Below are 12,663 nucleotides of genomic sequence, written 5' to 3' on the forward strand. Positions count from 1 at the left end.
AGTAGGTCCTAGCTCAACAAGCCAGGGCAACAGGAAAGGCCATGATACGTTTATCAATATAGCTTTGCTTTCAGCTTCTAACAGTTACTATTCTGACACAAATCCTTGTTGGCTTTTTGTGGTATCATTTTGTCTGGGAACAGAGGGATTTTGTGTGTGTGTGTGTGTGATTGCGTGTGTATGTGAATAAAAGACCTGAGATTAGGGTGACCAGACAGCAAGTGTGAAAAATTGGGACGGGGTGGGGGGGTAATAGGAGCCTATATAAGAAAAAGACCCAAAAATCGGGACTGTCCCTATAAAATCGGGACATCTGGTCACCCTACCTGAGATGCAGCTTCTCTTAAGGAGAAATGCTCAGGAATCTCTCTCTTACTCACACTCTTCCTAAACTCCGGTAATAAAAGTTCTTCCAGGCTCCACCTTCCTTGTAAATCATGCCCAGACTGGTGCAGCCAGGCCAGGCAAGTGTTAACTTCCCCTGCAATGCTGCATCCCAGCTCATGGTGGCGCTGCCCTCCTCTCATCAACCTCCACCTTCCCATTCACTCTAAACAACGCTGGGCCAGAATTGCAGGGAAAAGCTGGAGGTCCAGACCAGACTTGTTGATCTCCATTAAGAGACAGCACAAGGAAAGAGAGGCGCTTTCCTTTGTATCTTTAAAACGAGAAAATGTGGCTCCATCTTGGAATGTAGACGGGGGCGGAGGGAGAGAGTCTCATCCAAGTGCAGGCCTTGGGGAGCTGCTTGCAAAAGGATCCTGGGAATAATCTGCAGCTTTCAGGCGTCTGTGGACCCATTTGCCTTGCTTCCCTTCCCCAGCCCTCGGGTTCTTGGACATACTGGAATATTACTGTGATCTTTCTGCCTCAGGCTTCCGGGGAGCCAGTGCAAACGGCCTCAGCTGCTGATCGCTTGCTGGCTGATGCAGGATGTAGCCACACGTTGGTTTCCCTGTTCTCCGCCGACTGCCCGGCTTTGATCCTTGGCGAAGAAGGTAGGTAGCCCAGCTCGCCTGGGAAAAGGGGGAAGCAGGTTTAGGAGCGTTTGCCGGAGTTTATGGCTCTAGCCAGGGTCACGGTCAAGGAGCAGACCCGGCTGCTGTTTAAAGACACGGTCGGTCTTTGATTGATGGATTGCCAGGATCCCTGCACTGTCTAGGAGAGGCGAAAGAGCGCGCCCGTGAACCCTTGAAATCCTTATAGGGCTGGAAGGCTGGGCATGGAGGACAGTGTGAACTGCTTCCCATCTGTATGGGTTTATTTTAATGCTGTCTTGTGTAAGCAACAGTGCCAGGGGACGTTGCAAGGCAGCTGCTTTCGTAATAAGTGTGTGCTGGGTTTATTATTATTTACTGACCCTCCGTTGATTTATGTTGGATGGGAGGGAGGGGGGAGAGTCCTTGGGAGAGTCTCCCAAAAGTGAAATGCGTTGTTTAAAGTGACTGGCAATCAATCCATCCCCCTTCCCTCCCCCCAATCCAATCTCCTCCGGGAGATTCACAAGCGGAGAGTTATAAAAAGCATCTGCATTTGAGCGAGAGAACTAGCCTGTAGCTGGGAACAGAGTTCCCCTTGACCCTACGTGCATAATCTGTTCCCTACATCTTGGGGGGCGTGGGAGGAGGGCGCCCCCCCTTTATGGCAAGAAGCCCTGTCTCCTACAGAGCCGCTCCCCTCGTTTGGACGAGCTCTCAGCACCCGCTATACAATGCATGCTCCGATCTACGGTAGCTGCTCCCGTCCCCAGACTTTCTTCCTGCCGAGGACTGTGCATTTCAGGCAGGAGGCGTAATTACGTGTCATCACGTAAATCCTTAGCGGCAGCCTATATCCCTGACGTCTTTGGGTTAAATTTATAACCAGGTAACAGATGAGGAGTAAAGGACCGGACTGGAGGCTTGCAGGTTTCTGCGAACAGCCCGGGAGGATTTGGCCTGAACACCACACAAGGTTGTGGATATATATATATATATATATTAAGTTCACGGTTCCTTAACTTGGGTTTAACAAAAAAAACCTGGAGGATCTGGGGGGAGGGGGAGAAGCAATCGGAAAGCAAAGAGAAAACACAGATCCTGTCATGACTTTAGAGCTGAGTAACTATCCCTCGCTTCCGGCGTGGCTATCCCGGGGGCATGTCACCACAGAAGTGTGTGCGGGGGGAACTGTGCGTGTCCCCCCAGCCGGGTTAGTGTCTGTGTGGCCAGACCTCTCCCGTGGCCTCCTAGAATAATGGTCCTGGCTCCCGCAAATCCGGCTAAAGCCCATGGGGGCTGGGGAGGGGGGGGGGATTGCCCCGATCTGTGTTTCTTATTCCTCGCCGCCCTCCACAAACCAAGGCAGAGCCGCGCTCAGCGCCTTCCCTTCGCCTGGAGCCCCTCTGCCAGGCCGGCTGTAGCCCTGGGAAAGGCGAGTGTTACCCCACGAGTCTCGCCCCGGGGCGTGCCCCAGCGCCTGGTGCCCCCTGCCCCTGGGGCCGCCTCCCCCGCGTGCACAGCGGCTTTTCCCCTCCCCCGAGCGGGCCGGTTTCAGCACCACGAGGCCGAACAGCGGCCAGCGCGGTCCCCTGGAGCCGATTGCCGGAGCTCTTGGCCGCTCTGATTAACGCCCGGCGCCGGCGGGCAGGGGGAATGACCCGTGCGGCTTTGGCTTCTCTCTTGCAGCTCTTCGGCATGGAGGGGAAGGAGAACAGGTGAAGCCCGCCGGCTCTGAAGCGTGAGTGCCCGGCCCCGCGGAGCCTTCCAGAGGCAGCGATGCCCGCGGGCATGAACAAGCATGGATCTCGGTCTTCTACCTCTTTGCCTCCGGACCCCATGGAGATCGTTCGGAGCAAGGCCTGCTCCCGGAGGGTCAAACTCAACGTGGGGGGCCTGGCGCATGAAGTTCTCTGGCGAACCCTGGACAGGCTGCCCCGGACCAGGCTGGGCAAACTGAGAGACTTCAACACGCACGAGTCCCTCATGGAGATCTGTGACGACTATAACCTGGAGGAGAACGAGTATTTCTTTGACCGGCACCCGGGGGCATTCACTTCCATCTTGAACTTCTACCGCACGGGCAAGCTGCACATGATGGAGGAGATGTGCGCCTTGTCCTTCAGCCAAGAACTGGACTACTGGGGGATCGACGAGATCTACCTGGAGTCCTGCTGCCAGGCCAGGTACCACCAGAAGAAAGAGCAGATGAACGAGGAGCTGAAGAGAGAAGCCGAGACGCTGAGGGAAAGGGAAGGGGAGGAATTTGATAACACCTGCTGCGCCGACAAGAGGAAAAAACTCTGGGATCTTCTAGAGAAACCCAACTCTTCAGTAGCCGCCAAGGTAACGTCTCAAATCACTGCTCACTGTTTGCCATCCATAAGTATTGCTTGTGGGGGCTGAAACGGGTCCTGGCAGCCAACTATCATAAGCAAACAGAGGGGATGCTGCTTAAATGTATGTGCCTTTAAAGATTTGTACTGGTGCCCATCACACCAGGGTTTGAGTGCCTTCCATGTAACATTGATTAACAATAATCCACGAAGTCCCTAGTGGACTTCATGGAATCTCTGGCTCTTCTGCTTTTCTGGATAAGGTGTTTGTGTTTGTTTGTTTGGATTTTTGAGGGGAGGGAGGCTGGGAGAGTGGGAGGGCCTCCCACACAGTTCTACCCTTCTCATGCAAAACAGGGCAAGATTTTCTATTAACTATTATCTGTGGGTAGATGAAAGAGTTGAGGAAGGGGAAATAAACATCAGAAGCCATCCAGTCCTCAGAGGCCAGTTGGAACCGCTGCACAATTACAGTGAGAAGTGTAACCTCATTAGTTTATCTAAAGCATGGGCTACTTTATTGTAGGTTTGGCACGTTCTCTGAGAAGCAGTTAGGGTTTATTTAGTGCTTGTCCTATGTCTTGTTTTGGTGCACTGTCACAGTAGATGTCCAATCTTGGTCCAAAACTGTAATGATCTATATAAAGTTTCCTATGAGTTTTACTAGCTTGAATTTAACTAGTAAAAATATAATAGTGTGTATCACTCAGTATAGGGCTATTCAGAATCATTTCTAACAAGCTAGTGGTAAGCAACGATGGCTATGCTAATAAATGCTGCCTTTCAAGGCTTATCTTAACTTTTCAGGGTAACATGCAAACACCCCAAGGAAGTACCATGCACTTTTAGCCTTCAGTTTTACTGAGGACCATGTTTTAAATCTGTTTCTTACCTGCTTCTAGCAGATTTTAATTTCCCCCTCTATACAATGCTATTGAAATTCCTTGGCTGATAATACATGATTGACGTGCAGGTTGGTTTGAAGTTGTTACACTTGGATCCAGCAGTTCTATTTTAATATAATTTTAAAAGAACAGCATAGTTCTGAGAAATGAGTGTCAGAGTTGACAGCTAATTAGCTGCTCCGCATTAGAGAATGTCCCGGCAGCTGCACGTTTTCATTAGTGATGAAGCATCTGCAAACAAACATGACTATTCTGTAACTGTGGAGATAAAAATAAAGGTTCACAGGGGTGGAAATGCAGCATTAAGGATTGGAAAGTACAAGAGACTGAACATTAAAGGATTGAAAACTTGACATTTCTGCGCCCAGTGCTCCTGCAATACTGCTGCATAGCAAAATGAAAGCAGAGCTATTTTTCTCCCTGTTATCTGCTTGATTTACATTTCTACAGGCAAATTGGATCTTTGTCCCTGTAGCGTGTGGATTATGTTTTGTTTTGTTTTGTTTCTGATTTGGAAAAATGGGTTTGTTTCTATTGCAGCATTGCAGGTATGAACCAAAGTGTCTTTAAAGTTCTGGGAAGATAGTTTGAAGAGAGCGTGTGTGGGATAAGTGATTTATTCTGGCAGGGAAAAGGAAAGGTGTGTTGCTTTGATGAATTGGTTATCGCTTTTTTAATGACAGGCGGAGACACAATGTCTTTTTTATTTCAAACGGCACAGAGGACACTGTGCTGAAGATGTTAATAATTTATAGGCATATTTTGGCACAGCTATGGAATCCTGAAACACAGCTATGGAATCCTGAAACACAGGCCCTGGGCTTAGCTGTCTGTGGCGCTGACTCAAAATCCATTAGGGACTGTTGAAGTTCACGATTTATTGTATATGAGCAGGGGTCACTCTTGCCAAATAAGTGTCTTTTGTGATTTATAAGTGAAATACACTCTAGGTTTATCTTCTGAGAAAATTCTCAGAGTAAGTGCATTCAGCACTGCAGGCTTTGGACTAATCTAGAGTGAATTGCAAATGCATTATTTCCCTTCCCATGTTAAGCTACCCCTCTGATGTTTCACTCTTATAATTGACGAGGTGCTGTAATTTGTCTGGGAACTGCTGGAATATTTGAAGACAAATACAGATTCTAGTCATTTTAACTGTAGCAAGGAAATGAGGTATGATTAATTATTAGGATTAGGCAGAAAAAGGCTACTAGGCCTAGTGAAACCTTTGCCTCCTTGCTTGTGGATACTTTTCCACTCACTCCCACTCGCTGCTCTTGGGTTTGCACACCCGTGTACTCTTTGCTTTGATAACCTTTCGTGAGAGCTCATCCACCTATTGTATTTATTGGGCCCAATCCTGACACTGGCCAAGGTCTGACTGAAGTCACTGGGCAGCTGGCCATGGAAAGGACTGAGTAAGGATTTTGGGGTCTGACCCATTATTCTCAGAATCAAACAGTTGTGCCCAGTTATCATGACTTTAAGACTGAATTCTCTGAATCTGGACTCTCTGCCTCACCTCATCCAGCTATTGCGTACATGTAAGTCCTTCTAATAGAGTAGGCGATCTCCAAATAATTCTTCTGCTAGCTTCACCCTCAGTCTCATTTTAAGAGGAAATGCGAAAATTTCTGCTTTTGCCAGCATAGTGCCTTCTCCAGGGCATTCAAAGCTTTCCCATGGAAAGGGGACCATAGTAATCTATTCCAGTAGTTATCACCAAAGTGTCCTTCAACTGGTGCAAACCAGCATTTCCTGTCTCATCCCTCTTCCCCACAGTTTACAGTTGGGCTAGACTGAAATAGTTAGACAGCCTCTTTCTAGTTCTCTCCTCTCAACTCCAAATCTCTTGAGTCAGTAGAATTCTCATCTGTGCTATTTACTCTTTCCTGTCTCTGGATTTGTTGCTCCCCAGTAGAAGATTCTTTCCAGTTAAATATGTCACATATATAAGCTGGTTGCAGTTTCCTGCTTAAGCAATTTTTAAAGTAATTCAACAAACTATTGTACTTTCTGCACCACGAGCCTTTGTATAAGCCAATGCTGGACTTCAGCAAAGCATTAACCCTCCTCCCTGCCTCTGCATGCTTTGCCTTTGTCAGCTCTGCCCCATCTCTCAGTTAGATGATAAGGAACAAGTTCTAATCGGATTAAGTTTTTCAAGGTGGGCTCCCAAACTAAATCTCTCCTCATTGTTTCTATTCTAATCTTTTCTCTACAACTCGTAACCTAACAAATCCAGAATAACTTTCTGCAGTATATCTGATAGACATGTTGGGCCCAGTTTTGCCCTGGTCTCAACACCATTAAAGGAAGAGATAGGTATATCAGGGTGAAAGTGGGATCTTTAATAAATAAAAAGAAAAGAGAGAGAGAGAGAGACTCCATGAATGAGTTAAAAATAAACATATTAAATTAGCATCTTCTCTGGGTTTCTCCATATATCTTGTTGAATCTTTGATTGGCTTTTAAGCTGTAACCTCCTCAGGGCAAGGAATGTCTTATTTGTCTTGTACAATGCTGAGCATATTAGTGCCTAAATAAAATAGGAATAATAATGTTAGATTTACTAATATCCTGTCCCCTGAGAGCCTCCAAATATCGGAGCTGGTATCAGAGAACTTCTCAAAAAAGCAGTTTGTCTCACTAATTGTTGATGTCATTTTCTTTAAGACTTGAGAAATGTGTACTACCTTTTCTTAACACTTTGTTTGCCTCAAGAAGGGCCGTTCCACCCCACCTGCACTCCCACCCCCCAAGCACCCAGGTCCAATAATGATGGGTGCTATAGAGATGTATATTATAAATACTATCCATTTCCACTCTTCTGTGCACATTACACTCCTCCCCACAATACTGTAATACAATTGCAGCTTTGGGCCCCAGTCCTACAAAGAACTATGCAGGTATTTAACTTTATATGCATGAGTAGTTTCACTGAGCTCAGTTTAGTCCAGTTGTGTTCAAAGGGACTATTCACATGCATAAAGTTAAGCCTGTTCATAAGTGTTTGCAGGGTCAGAGCCTTAGACTACTCTCCATTCCACAAACAAACCTGTATAACAAAGTCTTCTATTTTTTCTTTATCTCTTGCCTCTAATTCCTACTGATTCCTTTAATAGATCAGTTTTTCTGGCTGTTGTGACTATACTTTGCAGAATCCTTTACTCTTAGCTGAAATATTCACTGTAATTTTAGTCAAGGTTTCCTTCTGCTCCTCTGATTATCCTTGTAGCTTACATCAGCTTATTTTTATGGATCTCCCAATCCTCCTTACCAGTTTGTCTATATTTTTTAAAAGCCTTCTACTTATACAGTGGACCGCCCACTACATCCCTACTTAACCACATTGGCCTCTGTTGCCCTCGCTTCTGTTTAGATTTAACCTGGATGAGTTGCAGATTCTTTCTTAAATAGCTCTTTCTTTTTCTAACGTGGCTAAAGGTTGGTTTCACTTGCAATTCCCTAAAAGTAGCCTTCCAGTAGTCAGATGGGAATATTGCTTTTCCAGGACTTGAACCTCATGAGTATGTCAGATATTGGCATCCTTCGAGTCTGGCAGTTCCCTGGTGTTGAGGTCCCTGGGATTAAATCTCAGCTGATCCATTCACTCGCTCAGTGACCTCTGCCCAATATTCATTCTCTTGGGGTCTCAGTCTGCCAAGCCATAAAACCGTCTAGATACTAGGACTTCCCTGGAAACCAGAGACTGCATTTGGTCCAAGCTTGACTATATAAATAAATTACAAAACAAACCAGCTAAAGTTGAAATAGCATATGTGGCTCATTTTACTAGAGATTACGACCTGAAAAATTCTCTGACCATCCAGACCTTTCAAACAGCTCCATAAGAAACAGTCTTCCTGCCTCTTAAGAAAAAAGTCCTTTCTTCTTTTAGTTTTCATAAATTCATCCCGTGATCAATATCAGAACAATTAGTGTTCCACTGGAAAAAATATAAACCTCTGATCTTCTTAGACTTTCCTGCATGATCTGATTTTATTTTTCTTAACTGCCCTGCAGGCCTAGAGCACCATGTCACAATCACCCACATCCCCCTGTCTGTAAAAAGCTTCTCTGCATATTGTCATATTAATCCTTCTCTTATGCTGTCCTTTCCTTTTGCTTTATTAGGAGTATAAATCTCTCCATTCTGGCGTGCTAAATTTCCATGTATTTCCCTGTTTCAACCATGTTTCTGCTGTTGCAATAATATCAGATTTATCCTTGAAAAATTGCAGCTCCAATTCAGTAATCATATTATGCCGGCCTCTAGAATTTGTACAGCAACTTTTTTCTCTCAGTTGCTCATTGCTCTATGCTGTTAATCTCAAGATGCCTTACGTTGGGATTAATGAGGTTCCTCCATACATTCTCTTCTTTCCTTATGACTATTATAATATAACAAAAATAAAATAAAAAAATCCATCTGAGATGCTACTTCTGTTACATTCTGCTTTTACACACAACTGGTTATAAATGTCTTCAAATTCCCATACGACATCCATTTTTCATTCATCTCTAACATCTTATGTATGAATTCACCACTTCTACCAGCAGCTAGCAGTATATCAGGCTCTCCCCTTCCCATTCCCATCATTTATCTCCTATCGCTTAGCCAGGTTGCCAGGTGATATGCTTGCTCATTCCATTAAAGCAGGGCTGTCTACGTTTTGCTCAGCTGAAGGCTTGTAGCCGTGGTTTACCTTCTTCATTTGTCTAACATGGTTACTGCCTTGGTTCCCTTCCTCTATGTAGGTTAATTTAGCTCTTCATCAAACCAAAGTAAACTCCTCCCCTTCCAAGGTAAACAGAAATCTAACATCAGTCCAAAGCCTCCACCCCTGCATGGATTCACCTCCTTTTTGGGCCATTGACAGTCTTGCCCACTGGGCTTCTTCCACTGCAATTTGGTGGAGACGCACAAGCAGCTGCCGCCCTCTCCGTGTCTCCTCCCAGTTGCTGGTTATTCTAGCCCCAAACATCACTCCTTCCTCGGGTACATTTCCCAGTCCTTCAGTTGTATCTCTAGGTCTCTTCCCAGGCTCTTCCTAAACCCCACTTAGACGCTTTTCCTGGGAGAGCCAACAATATGCCCTGTTCCCTTCAGTGTTCTCTGCCGCTTATATTTCCCTCACAGCCGCGGGAACCTTCCCAGAATGCCTTACTGTGCCTACAGTTCCCAGAGTTCCTCTGAACTACAATCCCCAGAATTAAGCTGGTTTGGTATTTTTCCATTAAACTTTTTGGGTTGAAAACTGCTGATTTTTGAAAAACAAAAGTGTTTATGAAACAAGGTCAGTGAATCTCCCAACTCAAAAATAAAAAGTTGGAAAAAAGGTTTGGAGTTGTCAAAATGTTTTGTTTTGACATTGTTTGTAACCAAACATTCTGGGTTTTCCATTTGAAACATGTTTTTGGTTTGAAATCTAAGCTAATTAGATGAAGGGGAAAAAAAAGAAATGTTGAAATCCAAATGAAATGTTTCAGTTGATGCGCACCAAAAATATTCTCTATCACCTCACTGGAGCCCTCTGTCTGGTCATGCATGCTATTAACTCAGTCTCTTTTCACATTATAAGCCACGTTTTTTTCTCAGGATAAGTGTGCAATTGCCTGTCTAATTTGGTTGTGAAATGACTGCAATTGCACAAGCAAATACATCTAATTACTTATTTGTATGTGAAACTACCTGATGTGCATATGTAACTGTACCAGCAAATGAGATGTGCTGCTAGCTGCACTTCTCTTCTGCTTTTGCTCCATAGCTTCCTCACTAGTGTTCATCAGTGCAATCTGAATCCTACATGTTTGCAGCCAACACTCACCTTGTTCCCAGGGAGCGTGGTTCGCTGTTAGAGCAGGGGAATGGAAAGCAAGACTCCTTGGTTCTACTGCTTGCTGAGCAAGTCACTTAACTTCTCTGGGTTCACATCTGGGATTGTGAAGCTTATTTGCTAATATTGAGTCTTAGATAACAGGTGCTATAGAAGTGCAAAATATTCAGGGGTGAAAATTTCAAATCATGAAGGGCTGTTAGGCACCAACTCCCATTTTTGCCTTTGAAAATCTCTCCCATAAATGTTGTTTCATTCTCCACTGCACTAGGCTTTCTCCCTTATCCGTCTTCTCATTTGCCGAGTCACTGTTTGCTATATTTTTCTGTCTCCTGTGCTTTCAACAGCCCCATTTAGAAACTCACTCAGCTGACTCTCAGACTATGGTTTCATTCCTTCAGCAGTGGGGAACCTCTCTAATTCATTGATCTTCCTGGAAATCTCCTGCCTGACCTTCGTGCCAGAGCCAAGTAGCCATGTTTTTAAAAATGGGGTCTTTATTTAAATGTACTTATTGTTATAAGCCAGTAACGTACTCAGTGCTGTGCAAGACACACATGCACCAAAGGTCGGTTTCCTGCTGTAAGGAGTTTACAGTCTCCTGTGGCAAGCCTGTCTTACACTCAGTGAGCCAAATTCAACCCTAGTGCAACTTCGGTGATTTCAGGGGGGTTATTCCCCTTCCATCTGCACGTAGAGCCAATCAGGAATTTTCCATTAGAATTATTTTCCGGCAGAAAATGCAGTTTCTGTTAAATAAACATTTTCTGTGAGAGAGCCTCAATTTTGCAGATTTTTTTTTATATATATTTTCCATGAGGAAAATGAAAGTTAGATATTTTGTTTTGGGTCAATTTGATTTGAATTAGAACGTTTTGTTTTGTTGAACAGATTTGAAATGTTCCATATAGGATAAGTTAGAGAAATGTCGTTTAATGTTTTATTTATCAGTGCATTGCCTTATGGGAGTTGCATTCTGTCCTATGGGCTGAGCCCTGATCCTGGAGGAGGCTGAGCTCTCTGCATTCCCATGATGTAATGCAGATTTCCTGCTGACCAGGTTCTGTGTCGTGCATCACGGAGACATAACACTCCAGCAGGGGAGAATGGAGGTCTCCAGTTCCCGAGCTACAGCTCCCACAAGACAATGCACTGCCATGGAAAAATGCAGTTTAACATTGAACTGACTCAAAATGAAGCATTTGGGGTTAGTTCAACAAATGAAAACATTTTGATTTTGGGAATGTCAAAATATTTTCATCAAAAATGGCAACATGAAAACTTTTGACATTTGCAACTCAGAATTTCCATTCCCTGAAAAATTTCAATTTTTAATCCCAATTTGGGATAAAAATCTGTAAATGTCAAAATTTCCTGGGGCATAGAAATTCCAAATTTTGCTCAGCTCTAACTTCAGGTGTTTATTATTGATTGTTGTTCATGAAAAGAATTCTGGGCTAGATTTTTGAATAATTTAGGCGTGCAGTTATATACATAGTTATGTGCATGCAATTAGAGCAAATACAAGTGCAAACCAGATAATTGCATGCAGTGATTGCCAGTTCTGGTCAGCAGACCATGCGATTACTTGATTTGTGCATGCTCGTATTTGTAGCTGCATGCTAAATGGGGTGTGCAATTGCACCCTTAAATTGTGTGGAAATCAGTTCCTTTCCATTAAAAACAACAACTTTAATTTAATTCATTTTATTTGCTGGGATAAATGTCCCCACCATTGGTTTTTAGGAATAAACTTGGCATCTAATTATCAGCTCCTTCTATTGTCCATTCCTTTGGTTCAGTGTTGCCTTTAGGTTTCTCCTAACTTGTAAAGCAGAATAATCCAATGCTACTTTCACAATTACAAGAGTATGCTATTTGTTATTACTAATGGCAAAATATTTATGTCAGTGAAAGTTCACAGCTGATCATTTAGTTCTTATAATAAACACAGTCAGTATGATTTACTCTATGGAGGTACCTGGCAGTAGCAGAAGAGGCAAATGTGGCCAATCAGTATGGTTAACATGTTAATATTAGTCCTGTCTAAAGAAGCTGGTATCCCTTGCTCCCACTAAATTCAATAGATAAAAATTGTATTCTGACCAAGGGAGACAGGAAACATACCTCTTTTAGCACAGGCAGACTACATGATTTAATAGGTCATTTCTATTTCAAATGTCTAGGGTTCTGGTATCTCTTAACTTTTGTACCCTGCACGCAGCTCTGAGGTAGTATCCAAACTCCCTCCTTCCCTGGGATTTCCCTTTATTGGTAACTCAATACAACAACACAAACCTCAGCCTAATCTTCTTTCCCAAGCTTGGCTGTTCCTGTGATTTCCCCCCAGGTTCTCTTGTGTCCTAGTTTTCTCTGTCCCCTTTGAAACCTGCTGGAGCTTACTTGGATATATCTACCAGCATGACTCAGCAGTACTCACCCTGAATCTTGATGCAGGGATTTAGCTCTGGAGCCTAGAGAAACCCCACATGAGAGACAGACATTCCTATTCAGGGCCTTTGAATTTTCTTCTCTCTCTCTCTCTCTCTCTCTCTCTCTCTCACACACACACACACACACACACACACACACACACACACACACA

At 44.1% G+C, this 12,663-nt stretch overlaps 1 protein-coding gene across 1 annotated transcript in view; it reads left to right on the forward strand.

Moving 5' to 3' along the window:
- The first annotated feature begins 583 nt into the window (after positions 1-583).
- Positions 584-12,663, forward strand: part of KCNB1 (potassium voltage-gated channel subfamily B member 1) — a 199,946-nt gene continuing 187,866 nt past the window's right edge. The window contains exons 1-2 of the mRNA XM_034787912.1: positions 584-998; positions 2,667-3,323. Coding sequence (XP_034643803.1) covers positions 2,757-3,323 — 567 coding nt within the window. The 5' untranslated portion in view covers positions 584-998; positions 2,667-2,756. The remainder of the gene's footprint in view (positions 999-2,666; positions 3,324-12,663) is intronic.

This window comes from Trachemys scripta, chromosome 12 (assembly GCF_013100865.1).
Source record: "Trachemys scripta elegans isolate TJP31775 chromosome 12, CAS_Tse_1.0, whole genome shotgun sequence".
In the NCBI taxonomy this organism is placed as follows: Eukaryota; Metazoa; Chordata; order Testudines; family Emydidae; genus Trachemys; species Trachemys scripta.